General features: G+C 43.1%; 1 protein-coding gene across 3 annotated transcripts in view; it reads right to left on the bottom strand.

The window, feature by feature from the left end:
• Positions 1-2,508: 2,508 nt before the first annotated feature.
• Positions 2,509-15,333, bottom strand: part of LOC109929408 (15-hydroxyprostaglandin dehydrogenase) — a 57,454-nt gene continuing 44,629 nt past the window's right edge. Inside the window, exons 5-7 of one of the 3 annotated variants that reach the window (XM_020529076.2) lie at positions 12,482-12,558; positions 10,665-10,828; positions 2,509-2,890 (exon numbers count right to left, since the gene is read on the bottom strand). In XM_020529076.2, the coding sequence (XP_020384665.1) occupies positions 2,782-2,890; positions 10,665-10,828; positions 12,482-12,558 (350 nt within the window). In that variant the 3' untranslated portion in view covers positions 2,509-2,781. Of the gene's footprint in view, positions 2,891-5,859; positions 6,737-10,664; positions 10,829-12,481; positions 12,559-15,333 lie in introns of those variants that run through there. The other 2 variants (XM_048595088.1, XM_048595089.1) reach the window with 2 other exon arrangements.

The raw sequence follows: 15,333 nt of genomic DNA, 5'->3' as shown, positions 1-15,333 counted from the left end.
TTGGCCTGCTGTGTTCATCCAGCTCTACACCTTGTTGTCTCAGATTCTCCAGTATCGGCAGTTCCTACTGTCACAAAAGTTCACCGGGCTTGTTCATGGAATGGCAGGACTGTCTTATGAAGAGAGATTGGCGACACTCTAGTGTTTTGAAGAATGAGAGGTGATCTCATTGAAATCTACAAAATACTGGATTCAGATAAGATGTTTGTAGAACCAGGGACACAACTTAAAAGTAAAGTGGATGCCACTTAGGTTCAGGATGAGGAGTTATTTTCATAGAATCACTACAGTATGGAGGCAGGCCATTCAGCCTATTGAGTCCACACCAACCGTCCAAACAGCATCTTACCCAGACCCACTCCCCTAACCCTGTAATCCTGCATTTCCCATGGCTAATCCACCTTGCCTGCACATTCCTGGACACTATGTGGCAATTTAGCATGGCCAATCCATTTACCCTGCACATCTGTGGACTGTGGGAGGAAAATGGAGCACCTGGAGGAAACCAACGCAGACATGTGCAAACGCCACACAGACACTGAACCCGGGACCCTGGCGCTATGAAGCAGCAGTGCTAACCACTGAGCCACCATGCTGCCCAAGATTGTTTAAAATTCCCTCCCTCAGAGGTCTGTGGAAGCTCACTCTTTGTCTGTATATATAAGGTAGAGATTGATAAATTTCTGATGACTAGCACCATACAGGGTTAGGGTGACTAAAAGGCATTGAAGTGTTCGCCACAAGCTCTCGTCAGATCTCTCGCTATATCTTACCCCAAACCCATCTCATTAACTACTGTACTAGCCCTGGGAGAGCCCCTCTCTCCTGATTCTTAGCCCTATTCCACCATTCACTGTACCCAGAACAACTTGACTCTACTGAGATATACCTATTTGGACCTGCACCCCTGGCGCTGGTGCCATCTTTAAAAAGCCTCTGTGCACCTGGACAAACATTGTCAGTCATACATGTTACATCAAGAGATGATTTCTCATTGGAAAAAGCTATCCAGACAGTGGTAAAGTTGAAAATTGAAAACGCCACCAGGGATAATGGGAACAGAAAGCCAACTTTGCTTGAGAAGTTTATCAGATTTCACCAAGTTTCTCACGGGAGACAATCATATTTTCAATGTAATATAACTAGCTACTAAGTGATATGCAATGAGCCCTTATTATTTAACTAAGCCAGGGCCTAGCTTCTGTTGCAGGACTCATCTGGGCATCCTTCCCCACGTGGTATCAGTAGTTTGACTCATATCAGTAAGATGGATTGGTGGTGATGAATCTACCTAGAGTATCCCAAATGGTTCTGACACATCTAACATTTCCAATATGTTGGCAATGCTGGCATACAACAAAATAAGGTGATAACAGCAATTGGCAACTAAAAGTTTCATTCTGTCATACATTAGTGCAGATTTAAGTACAGCTTCCAAAGGGAAACTGAATACAGGTAGTCTCCTAGAACACAATAGCTGTGTTCTTGTGTGACCTTATGGTATAGAAAATTGCGCTATAGAAACCACCATAGAAAATCGTGTTATAGGGAAATTGCTATACCGTACAGCAGAAAGTTTGTGTTATCCAGAGTCCACTATTCATCGATCGTGTTACAGCCAATTCGCGTTAACAAAACACATGTTCTAGCAGAATACCTGTAAATGAAAGGTAAAGTCATCACAGTCTTGCCAGACCATAGGACTGCTCTTGATTAGAGAGAGACAATGGATGGTGGTTTAATCTGAAGGTCACCATGTGAGGGGAGAGGATGAGAAGGAGGTTCCTTCATGATAACCTCAGCTAGCATGGGAATTGAATGCACGCCATTGGCATCGCTGCATTGCAAATCAGCTATCCAGGCAACTGAACTAACTTACATTCCCATGAATAAATACTTGAAGGATAAACTAAAGCAAAAAACTGCAGATGCTTGTCATCTGAAACAAGCAAAAAGAGAAATTGCTGGAGGAACCCAGCAGGTCTGGCAGCAACTTTACAAAGAAAGCAGAGTTAACGTTTTGAGTCCAGTGACGCTTCTTCAGAAGGGATAACAAGGTGTAGAGCTGGATGAACACAGCAGGCCAGGTAGCATCAGAGGAGCAGGAAAGCTGACGATTCTGGTCTGGACCCTTCTTCAGAAAATGTCAGCTTTCCTGCTCCTCTGATGCTGCTTGGCCTGCCGTGTTCATCCAGTTCTACACCTTGTTATCTCAGATTCTCCAGCATCGGCAGTTCCTACTATCTCTTCTTCAGAAGGGGATAGGTTTGCACATTTTTATGGAAAGAGCTGGGGTGTGGACCTAATTGGATAGTTTGTTCAAAAGGCCAGCAGAGACATGATATTTCCACAATTACCCTCACAGAATGAAGTGAGAATTTAATGACAGTCTCCTCCTACTTAAAGTAATGATGATCTCAAATACCTTAACACCACTAACGCGTTGAGGTGTTGGTGGTTTGGAAACACAAATCTTCCTAGATCTGTTCCAATTCATGAGCAGAAGCATACATTTATAACAATTTTAATTTAAAATGGCAATTTTCTTTTGTACATTGAAAATGATACATAATAAGGCTGGAATAAATCAGAATTTGTTTCCCCATATATATATGTCAGCTTTATATATTGCCTTTTTATATGTACAATTCTCTTTACCAATTTACTGCAGTAGAAAGGTTTGCACGTTTGGGAGCCAGTGTAGGAAACTTTGCAAACAAACATTTCTTGCCGATTGGCAAGTTAGGTCAATGATAGTCCAGTGCTGAGAGGTGGTCTTCGTTAATAGTTCTCAAAATGAATACCCTTTGATGTTGTAATTTTCATGACTGCTCCATTCAAGCTGTCATCTTCAAGCAGCTGTACAAAACCCTCGGCTATCTCCGATGGTCTGTAATAAAGAATATGAAGGTCAATAACATGAAGAACAACATTCCGAGAAAAGTATTCTGTAAGAGGAACATCATTGCAATAAAACCTTCTGCAAGACGGGCTGCCATGATATGAATCAGTAAGGGGAATAATATTTACTGCATGTTAACAAGATGAATAGAAAAATTCTATATTGCTGGCTAGGGGCAACATTTGTTGCATGTCCTTAATTGTTCTTGAACTGAGTTACTTGCTGTCTGTTTCTGAGTGATGTTAAGAATCAATCCCACAGCTGTGAGACTGGAGTCACATATAGGCAGTCTGGATAAGGACCTCAGGATTCCCTCCCTAAGGGATAGCACTGAACCAGAGAGGTTTCTGTGACAGTTGATGACACTTTCACGGTTACCATTGCTGAGACCAGCTTTCAATCTCAGATTTTATTAATTAACTGTAAATTCCATCAGCCATCACTCTCGGATTTGAACCTGTGCTTGCAGGGTATTAGACTGACCCTGTGACTTTTGTGTTATTCATTGAAGAGATGCAGGCTTTGTCACCCAGGCCAGCATTTATTGCCCTTCAGAAGGTGGTAGTGAGTTGTCTTCTCGAACCATTACCATCCATCTGGTGCAGGTATACTCACATGACATTATCTTTACTCGTTCATGAGAAGGAGGCAATGCCCTTTAGGAAAGCATTTAGTGCCGAAGAGATAGTAGGAACTGCAGATGCTGGAGAATCTGAGATAACAAGGTGTAGAGCTGGATGAACACAGCAGGCCAAGCAGCATCAGAGGAACAGGAAAGCTGACGTTTCGGGCCTAGACCCTTCATCAGAAATGGGCGAGGGGAAGGGGGTTCTGAAATAAATAGGGAGAGAGGGGGAGGCGGATAGAAGATGGATAGAGGAGCAGATAGGTGGAGAGGAAACAGACAGGTCAAAGAGGCGGGGATGGAGCCAGTAAAGGTGAGTGTAGGTGGGGAGGTAGGGAGGAGGTAGGTCAGTCCAGGGAGGACGGACAGGTCAAGGGGGCGGGATGAGGTTAGTAGGTAGGAGATGGGGGTGCGGCTTGAGGTGGGAGGAGGGGATAGGTGGGAGGAAGAACAGGTTAGGGAGGCGGGGACGAGCTGGGCTGGTTTTGGGATGCGGTAGGGGGAGGGGAGATTTTGAAGCTTGTGAAATCCACATTGATACCATTGGGCTGCAGGGCTCCCAAGCGGAATATGAGTTGCTGTTCCTGCAACCTTCGGGTGGCATCGTTGTGGCACTGCAGGAGGCCCAGGATGGACATGTCATCTGAGGAATGGGAGGGGGAGTTGAAATGGCTCCCAGGATGAGGCATTCCATTCTCGTACATCTCAGATGTCCTCGACCGCAACTTCCCCCCCTCAGTGGTCGAGAACGCCCTCGACCGTGTCTCCCACATTTCCCGCAACTCATCCCTCACACCCCGTCCCCGCAATAACAACCAAAAAAGAATCCCCCTCATCCTCACGTACCACCCCACCAACCTCCGGATCCAACGCATCATCCTCCGACACTTCCGCCATCTGCTATCCGACCCCACCACCAAAGACAGTTTTCCCTCCCCACCCTTATCTGCTTTCCGGAGGGACCACTCTCTCCGTGACTCCCTTGTCCGCTCCACACTCCCCTCCAGCCCCACCACACCCGGCACTTTTCCCTGCAACCGCAGGAAGTGCTACACCTGCCCCCACACCTCCTCCCTCACCCCCATCCCAGGCCCCAAGAAGACTTTCCACATCAAGCAGATGTTCACCTGCACATCTGCTAATGTGGTATACTGCATCCGCTGTACCCGTTGTGGCCTCCTCTACATTGGGGAAATCAAGCGGAGGCTTGGGGACCACTTTGCAGAACACCTACGCTCGGTTCGCAATAAACAACTGCACCTCCCAGTCGCGAACCATTTCAACTCCCCCTCCCATTCCTCAGATGACATGTTCATCCTGGGCCTCCTGCAGTGCCACAACGATGCCACCCGAAGGTTGCAGGAACAGCAACTCATATTCCGCTTGGGAACCCTGCAGCCCAATGGTATCAATGTGGATTTCACAAGCTTCAAAATCTCCCCTCCCGCAACCGCATCCCAAAACCAGCCCAGCTCGTCCCCGCCTCCCTAACCTGTTCTTCCTCCCACCTATCCCCTCCTCCCACCTCAAGCCGCACCCCCATCTCCTACCTACTAACCTCATCCCGCCCCCTTGACCTGTCCGTCCTCCCTGGACTGACCTATCCCCTCCCTAACTCCCCACCTACACTCACCTTTACTGGCTCCATCCCCACCTCTTCGGCTGGTCTGTTTCCTCTCCGCCTATCTTCTCCTCTATCCATCTTCTATCTGCCTCCTCCTCTCTCCCTATTTATTTCAGAACCCCCTTCCCCTCCCCCATTTCTGAAGAAGGGTCTAGGCCCGAAACGTCAGCCTTCCTGCTCCTATGATGCTGCTTGGCCTGCTGTGTTCATCCAGCTCTACACCTGGTTATCTCATTTAGTGCCGAAGCCCAGTTTTCATTGGAGATGGTGCTGGTGAGTTGCTTTCCACAGCTGCTGCAGTCTTTGGGGTGGAGGGACATCCATAGTGCTGTTAGGGATGGGATTTCAGCAACTTCACCCAGCAACAGTGAAGGAATGTTGATAGAGCCCCAAGTCAGAACAATGTGTGGCCTGCTTGGGAATTTGATTGCTCCCATTCATCTGCTTCCCCTGCCCTTTTAGGCAGCAGAGATTGCAGGTTTGGAAAGTGCTATCAGAGGAGCCTTGATAACTTACCGAAATGCATCTTACAGATGGAACACACTGTTGTCGAAGTGTGTCACTGGTGAAGTGATTGAATGTTAAGGGTAGTGAATGGGGCACCAGTCAAGCGGGCTGCTTTGTCCTGGATGACATTGAGCTTCTAGAGTGTGGTTAGAGTCACACGGATCAAGATTACTGGAAATAATAATGACTAGTCTAGTAACATTACCATGACACCACCTCTCCTTTTATTTCTCAGTGTATTTTTCATCATTATTATTCTAAGATTTCTATGATATTAGATCTAATACAAAAAAAGACTTGTTTCATCTTAGTTTTCTTAACATTTTGAACGTCGTAGAACAAATTCCCCGCAGCAGGTCTGATCAGGCTGAAGTGTTAACTTCACCTCACTGTAGTAGTCAGGAGTCATGTCAATCCTTAGGCCTCAATTGGCTGAAAGTAAAACAACAGACAGGACGTGAAGTCAAGCCCTGAGAGGTCAATATTGTTCATGTGGGCCCAAAACCAAAGTCTTGATACCATGTTCTTGGGATATGAGAATTGCAACAAATGCTGGAAGATTGGAAAAAAACAAAACAAGAACAGAGATGGGAGGAAAGAGTAGTTCGGTAGAAAATAATGTTTTAAAAATAATCCACAGATACATTCCTTTTTAAGCTTGTGATTACAGTTACTTTGTTAGCCATGACGAGGATTTTATTTCTTTTTTAGCCCAAGACTAATATCGCAATGTAGCTTGCTGGTTTAAACTGAAGAAGCCAATTGCAAGGTTTCTTGAGTGAATGGAAAAGAGATTTTATTATTTACTAGCCCAGTGAAAAGTGATAGTACACAATAAAAGCATATGAATGCAAACATACATGTATAATTTAAATGGGAGAGCATCTAGCACAAAAAGGAAGATCAGAATATACTGATCAAAAGGTAGGTAGTCTCCTTGAGGTGTTCAATTTAATTTGAGACTAAGGCTGTTTAAATGTCTTGTATCCTCATCAGCAGCAAAGCTGGTTGACTTCTTTGAGATCTCGAAGAATGATGTTTCTCCAATATACTTTATTGCTAAGTGTTGTTTGAGATGCTAAGAGAAAATAGGGAGATAGAGAGTCTTTCAGTTCTGTTGTTACAAATCTATATCTTCTTTTCCCTGCTCAGCCTATAAAACAGTTACATGAAATACAGCATGTTTGTGTATTCCCAGATCTGGCTTCATGTTTTTTCCTCTGCTGGATAATCTGCAGATGACTTTTATCTCAAGTATTTGAAATTTATACAGAAAGGTGTCAATCAGATGAAAGATGCAGATCTGAGTATCAATGCCTTTGGAAATCATGTTAATTTGGCTCAGGCTGATTTGATGAGTTGTGGCTTAACCTAGTTAGACGATCACCACGACCACCTTAAGTCAATGTTGTCAGTGCTAGTCCATGAAAAAAATCAAGGCACTATAAGTCAGATGATGGGAATTGAAAATAGGTGGTCTATTTTCTTACTGTAGCAATGCACACACAATATTACACAGCTTTATGCTCAAGAATATCTGTGTTGCTAAAGTGACCTATCAATACAGTTGTCCTGAATGAAGTGCTGAGCTGGTGAAATATTGGGTATTGACCTCAGGTTACTTTTTACTGAACCCCCACTCAAGCCAGATTAATAGGAGCACATAGAATAATAGTTGCAATCCTCAGCTCTTGCTGGCGGTGAGGTGCCTTTAATCAGGGTGCAGAGGTGATTAGCCTCTGTCAGAATTAAATTTTGGTTGGGAAGGTCAATGATCGAACTTCCCAATCCATTACTGATCAGGCCCTTGAAACGCCAATTAAAGACCACTTGAGGGTCTCACCTTGCTACTGGTGGGTTTAATGCAACTATAGGTGAGCCTGTCACCACTGTAGCAAATCATCAACCATCCTTTAACAACACGTTCCAAACTGATGACCTCTCCTACCCAGGAGGACAAGCAGAGCAGATGTATTCTCACTTGAACCACACCACAGTTCCTTCTCTGTCACCGCATTAACATTCTGGAACTCTCTTCTGCATAGCATTGTCAGTGCATCTGCACCATGTGGACTCCAGTTAGAGTCACTGAGCACGGAAACAGACCCTTCCATCCAACTTGTCCATGCTGGCCAGATTTCCTAAATTAATCTAATCCCATTTGCCAGCATTTGGCCCATAGTCCTCTAAACCCTTCCTAGCTTATACCCATCCAGATGCCTTTTAAATGTTGTAATTATATCAGCCTCCACCACTTACACTGGCAACTCATTCCATATATGCACCACTCTCTGTATCAGAAAGTTGCCCCTTAAGTCCCTTTTAAATCTTTCTCCTCTCATCTTAAACCTATGCCCTCTAGTTTTGGACTCCCCCCACCCTAGGGAAAAGATCTTGTCTATTCACCCTATCCATGCCCCTCATGATTTTACAAACCCCCATAAAGGTGACTCCTTAGCCTCTGACGCTCTAGGGAAAATAGTCCCAGCCTATTCAGCCTCTCCCTGTATCTCAAACCGTCCAACCCTGGCAACATCCTTGTAAATGTTTTCTGTACGCTTTCAAGTTTCTCAACATCCTTTTTTAAAAATGTTGTAATTGTACCTGCATCCACGACTTCAGCAGGAAGTTCATTCCAAATGTGAAACACCCTCTGCATTAAAAAAAAATGCCTCTTTTGTCTTTTTTAAATTTCTCTCCTTTCACCTTAAAAATGTGCCGCCTAGTCTTGAAATTCCCAATCTTAGGGAAAAGACAACTACCATCAACTCTGTCTCTACCTCTCAATATTTTATAAACTTCTATCAGGTCACCTCTCAACCTCCTAAACTCCAGTGAAGAAAGTCCCAGCTTATTCAGCCTTTCCTTATCATTCAAACCTTCCATACCTGGCAACAACCTGGTAAATCACTTCTGAATGTTTAAAAGACATTTGAATGGATATATGAATAGGAAAAGTTTGGAAGGAAATGGGCCAGGAGGAGGCCAGTGGGACTACTTTAGTTTGGTATTATGTTCGGCATGGACTAGTTGGACCAAAGGGTCTGTTTCCGTGCTGTATGATTCTTTGATTCTATCCTTCCTGTAGCAGCGAGACCACAATTGCATGCAATATTCCAAAGCTGGCCTAACCAATGTCCTGTACAGCTACAACATGTCCTCCGAACTCCTATCTTCAATGCACTGACTAATAAAGGCAAGCATACCAAATGCCTTCTTTTGGTAGGTATGCAGCTCACCCCAGGGCAATTAGCAAGGCAGCTCACCCCAGGGCAATTAGCAATGGGTAACAAATGCGGCTTTGTTTGTGATATCTAAATCCCCACAGAGAAATTCTAAAAATGGAGCTGCTTAAATGGGTGTCCTTAGATGTTCCTATTCTCAGGAGGTATGAGAGGCTAGAGAAAATGCATGTTTTTAACTTCACTGCTTGATGGTCTCAGTGGTAAAGGAACACAGGAATATAGGAACTGGAGTAGGTCATTCAGACCATTCAGCCCATCCTGCCATCCAATACAATCATGGCTGATCATCCAATTCAATGACTTTAGCTTACACTATCCCTGTATTTTTAAACTGTTGGTAATCAGAAACCTATCAATCTCTACTTTAAACATATTCAACGAGTAATGCCTATGGTCCTATAGTCTAACTGTACTAAAGAACTCATAAACCTTTGAATTAAAAAAAACTTTTAATCTCATACCTGAATGATTTCGCCTTCATTTTTAAATTGAGCCCCCAATTCTAGAATCACAACCAGAGAAATGTTTTACCTGCAATTACCTTAACTATCCCTTTTTAATATTTTGTTGATTTCAGTGAACATAGAAACATAGCAATATAGATAATAAGGCACAAGAGTAGGCCATTCAGCCCTTTGGCTGATCATCCAATTTAATAGCTTTTTCCTGCATTACCCAATATCTTTTGATCTCTTTTGACCCAAGTGCTCTATTCAACTTTTTGAAATCATACAATGTTTTGGCCTTGACTGCTTTCTATGCTTTGCTATTTCACAGTCTCACCACTTTCCAGGTGAATAAATTTCTTCTCATCTGAGTCCTAAAGGGTTTATTCCATATTCTTAAACTGTGACCACATTTCTGACTACCCCCATCATCAGGAACATCCCCCTTCCTGCATCTAGCCTATCTAGTCCTGTTGGCAATTTATAAGTTTTTATGAGATCCGGCATCATTCTCCAGTGAATATAGTCCGAACCAATCTAATCTCTATTCAAGCGCCAGTCCTGCTATCCCAGGAATCATCTCTGCCAGTACATTACCTTCTATCCCAGGTGCCTTTTTTTGGGAGAGACTTTATTATTAGCCTTCTAAAAACTAACTCCCCTTTATCAATTCTGATACAGACCTCCTCATGAAAACGTCAATAGGTTAATCAAATTTTCTCATTCACAAATCCATGCTGACGATGCCCAATCAGATCATTATTGACTAAGTGTCTGTTTGTCACATCCTTTGTATTAGATTTTAGCACTTTCTCTCCTGCTGATTTTAAGGCTAACAGGTCCGCAATTGTTTTGTGCTCTCTATCTCTCTCTTCCTTCTTACAGAGTTCAGAGTCATTTGCTACCTTATAATCTGCAGGAACCATTCTAGAATCTACAGAATTTGGAAGATGCTCACCAATGTATTGATTATATCCACAAGTCTCTCTTTTAAAACTCTAGGATGTGGCCTATCAGGTCCTGGGACTTATCAACCTTCAGTCTCATTAATTTCTCCAACACGCCATTCCTTCTACTACTGTTTCCCTTCAACTCCTTAATTCTCCCTAGTATCTCTAATTCTGAGACATTTCTTGTGTCTTCAGTGAAGACACAAAGTAATCATTTAGCTTTTCCACCTTTTCTCTATTCCCCATGATAAATTCTCCTGACTCTGCCCAGACAATCTGATGGACTACACTCAGAGTCAGATGTAGCTATGTTCTGAGGTGATTACACAATAGCACAGTAATAGGAATACATAATAATGACTTACTCCAGCACTCCAAAGACCTGCATTAAATTCTTGGCATTGTCCTTGAACTGATAAAAAATTCCGAGATTTTCTTCATGGTTTACAGTCTCAAGAATTTCAGTGTTGACAAAGCTTGGGCACAGTGCATTTATTCGTACCCCATAATTTCCAAAGCTGGAAGCTTCCTGGAAGAAAAGGAGATCCTCATTAGCTCCTTGTTGGTAAATTACTGCTTTTCTCCTAGTCCTTCCGTGTCTTAGTTTGTTCATACGGTGGATGTTTGACTGATCAGAACAGGGAGATAGCTGCTCAATGGGTGCCTGTTACAACTTCCTTTACACACTTGGGCTGAAGATAGAAAGGAGGAAAAGTCTCAGTCAGGATTCTCCCATGATTAAAATACAGCAGATACAAGAAATCTGAAATAAAAACCAGAAGCAGTGCAAATGCCCACTAGCAGACCAGGCAGTATCTGAGCAAAGAGAAAGAAAAAAGGGTAAAGATCACCATAGTCCCAAAGGAACATAGGGCTGCTCTCTCATGGAGAGTGGTGGACGTGATCTATATGGACTTCAGTAAGGCGTTCGACAACCTTCCTCATGGTGGACGGGTTAGTAAGGTTAGAACACATAGAATACATGGAGAACTAGCTATTTAGAGACAGAACTGGGTTGAAGGTAGGAGACACAGGGTGGTGGTGGAGGGTTGCTTTTCAGACTGGAAGCCCATGACCAGTGGTGTGCCACAAGGATCAGTGCTAGGTCCACTGTTTTTCATCATTTATATAAATGATTTGGATGTGAACATTGGAGGTCTGGTTAGTAAGTTTACAGATAACGCCAAAATTGGAGGTGTAGTGGACAGCGAAGAAGGTTACCTCAGAGTACAAAAGGAACTTGATCAGATGAGCCAATGGGCTGAGGAGTGGCAGATGCAGTTTAATTTAGGCAAATCTGAGGTGCTGCATTTTGGAAAGACAAATTAGGGCAGGATTTATACACTTAATTGTAAGATCCTAGTGGGTGTTGCTGAACAAGAGAGACCTTGGAGTGCAGGTTCATAGTTCCTATAAAGTGGAGTCCCGGGTAGACAGGATGGTGAAGAAGGTGTTTGGTATGTTTGCCTTTATTGGTCAGTGCATTGAGTGTAGGAGTTGGGAGGTCATGTTATGGCTGTACAGGACATTGGTTAGGCCACGATTGGAGTACTGTGGGCAGTTCTGGTCTCCCTACTATCGGCAGGATGTTGTGAAACTTGAAAGGGTTCAGAAAAGATTTACAAGGATGTTGCCAGGGTTGGCAGGTTTGAGCTATTGGGAGAGGCCAAATAGGTTGGGGCTATTTTCCCTGGAGTGTCGGAGGCTGAGGAGTGACCTTACAGAGGTTCATAAAATTATGAGGGCCATAGATAGGGTGAATAGACAAGGTGGTGAGTTTAACTTGAAGGTCAATATACAAAACAGAGTTAATGTTGCACATCAAATGTGATACTTCTTCAGAACTACAGTAGCTATACAAATGAACCACTAACAAATCAAATAATGAATTCGGGAGAAGCTCTTTACACGTAGAATTGTTAGAAGGTGGAGGCCGCAACCACACGAAAGAGGTGAGGTGAATGGACTAGATACTTTGAAGGGAAAGTGGAGGAATATATCAGGGAGAAATGAACAGAACAAAGTGCTGATAGTGTCCAGTGAAGTAGACTAGGAGGAAGCTCATGTGAAGCAGAAACACAGGGGCTGGGCTAAATGATTAGTTTCAACAGTGACTGTATTAATGAATACGAAGTGGCCTTGTGGTATCAGGTGATTAACTTTTATTGTTTACAATACTTACTGCAAGAGATCTGGTAAAACCAAGCACTCCATGCTTTGAAGCTGTGTAGACTGGAGCATGTGCTGCTGGTATAAAACCTGAATAAAGAAATCATAGGATGAAATTACCAGCTACAGCATCTTCAGTTCAATCTAACCTTTTTCTAGTCTACACCTATTTTGTATGTGTTGTCATCGTTTTGATGGGATATGAAAGACAACATGGGATTGGAGAAAATATGTGGGACTTAAGGTTAATAAATCTCCAAAACTTGATGGTTCGCATCCAATAGAATTAAAAGATAATGTGCAAGTTGGAGAAGGTTATTACAGAGGATTTTAACTCTCCAAACATAGACTTGGACTGCCATAGTGCTAAGGGCTGGGATGGACAGGAATCTGTTAAGTGTGCGCAAGAAATTTTCCTGATTCAGTATGTGGATGTACCTACTAGAGAAGGTACAAAACTTGACCTACGCTTGGGAAATAAGGCAGGGCAGATGACTGAGGTGACTGTGGGGGAGCACTTTGGGGCCAGTGACCATAAGTCTATCAGTTTTAAAATAGTGACGGTAAAGGATAGACCGGATCTAAAAGTTAAAGTTCTAAATTGGACGAAGGCCAAAATGGGAAGCTTTCAAAAATGAGGCAATGAGAATCCAAAGACAGTATGTTCCTGTTAGGTTGAAGAGCAAGGCTGCTAAGTGCAGGGAATGCTGGATGACTAGAGAAATTGAGCTTTTAGTCAAGAATAAAAGGGAAGCATATGTCATGTATAGACAGCAGGGATCAACTGAATCCCGAGAAGAGTATAAAGGCAGTAGGAGTATACTTAAGAGGAAAATCAGGAGGGCAAAAAGGGGACTATGGCAAACAAGGTTAAGGAGAATCCAAAGGAATTCTACAAATACATTAAGGACAAAAGAGTAACTAGGGAGAGAATGAGACCTCTTAAAGATCAGTGAGGCTGCGTATGTGTGGAGCCACAGGAGATGGTGGAGATAATAAACAAGTATTTCACTTCAGTGTTTATGTGGAGAAGGATATGGAAGATAATGTGGGGAAATAAATAGTGACATCTTGAAAAATATCCCTATTCCAGAGGAGGAGATGTTAGACGTCTTAAAATTATAAAGATGGATAAATCACTGGGACCTGATCAGGTGTACTCTAGAACTCTGTGGGAAGCTAGGAAAGTGATTGCTGGTCCCCTTACTGAGATATTTCTTTCATTGATAGCCACGTGAGGTGCCGGAAGACTGGAGTTTGGCTGATGTGGTGCACTTATTTAAGAAAGGCGGCAAGGAAAAGCCAGGTAACTATAGACCGGTGAACCTGATATGAGTGGTAGCCAGTTGTTCGAGTCAATCCTGAAGGACAGGATTTACATGTATTTGTAAAGGCAAGGACTGATTAGGGATGGTCAGCATGGCTTTATGCGTAGGGAATTGTGTCTCATGAACTTGATTGAGATTTTTGAAGAAGTAACAAAGGGGACTGATGAGGGCAGAGTGGTGGACGTGATCTATGTGGACTTCGGTAAGGTGTTCGACAACCTTCCTCATGGTAGACTGGTTAGTAAGGTTAGATCATATGGAATACAAGGAGAACTAGCTGTTTGGATACAGAACTAGGTCGAAGGTAGGAGACACAGGGTGGTGGTGGAGGGTTGCTTCTCAGGCTGGAAGCCTATGACCAGCAGTGTGCCACTAGGATCAGTGCTAGGTCCACTGCTTTTCATCATTTATATAAATGATTTGGATGTGAACACAGGAGGTATGGTTATTAAGTTTGCAGATGACACCAAAACAGGAGGTATAGTGGACAGCGAAGAAGGTTACCTCAGAATACAACGGCATCTTGATCAGATGGGCCAATGGGCTGAGGAGTGGCAGATGCAGTTTAATTTGGGTAAATGTGAGGTGCTGCATTTTGGAAAGGCAAATCACGGCAGGATCTATACGTTTAATTGTAAGATCCTAGGGAGTGTTTCTGAACAAAGAGACCTTGGAGTGCAGGTTCATAGTTCCTATAAAGTCGAGTCCCAGGTAGACAGGATGGTGAAGAAGATGTTTAGTATGTTTGCCTTTATTGGTTGTAAGGTCATGTTGCTGCTGTACAGGACTTTGTTTAGGCCACTATTGGAGTACTGTGTGCAATTCTGCTCTCCCTGCTATAGGTAGTATGTTGTGAAACTTGAAAGGGTTCAGAAAAGATTTACAAGAATGTTGCCAGGGTTGGCAGGTTTGAGTTATTGGGAGAGGCTAGACAGGCTGGGGCTATTTTCCCTGGAATGTCAGAGGCTGAGGGGTGACCTTATAGAGGTTTATAAAATCATGAGCAGCATAGATAGAATGAATAGACAAGGTCTTTTCCCAGGGTGAGGGAGTCCAAAACTAAAGGACATAGGTTAAAGGTGAGAGGGAAAAGATTTAAAAAGGGCCTAAAGGGGCAACGTTTTCACACAGAGGGTGGTGTGTATATTCAATGAGGTGCCAGAGGAAGTGGTGGAAGCTGCTACAATTATAACATTTAAAAGGCATCTGTATAGGTATATGAATAGGAAGGGTTTAGAAGGATATAGGCCAAATGCTGGCAAATGGGACTAGATTAATTAATGATATCTGGTTGGCATGGATGAGTTGAACTGAAGAGTTGGTTTCCATGTTGTACATCTCTAGGACTCTAAATGCTAACACCTGTCAAAGCTATGTTTCTTTCGGAATTATGCTATTAGTTTGGAATTTTTTGATTTTCCATTCGAAAACATTGCATTGTTTAAAAAAAAGGAAGGAGAACACAAAACTAAAGTCCTGCCAATTTAATATGAAGTAAAGAAGAGATCATTTGGAAAATTTAAACCCCATGGAATTA

Source organism: Rhincodon typus, chromosome 3 (genome assembly GCF_021869965.1).
Source record: "Rhincodon typus isolate 14 chromosome 3, sRhiTyp1.1, whole genome shotgun sequence".
NCBI classification, from domain to species: Eukaryota; Metazoa; Chordata; class Chondrichthyes; order Orectolobiformes; family Rhincodontidae; genus Rhincodon; species Rhincodon typus.
Note: the sequence above shows the minus strand (reverse complement) of the source record. Positions and strands in the feature narration are given on the sequence as shown.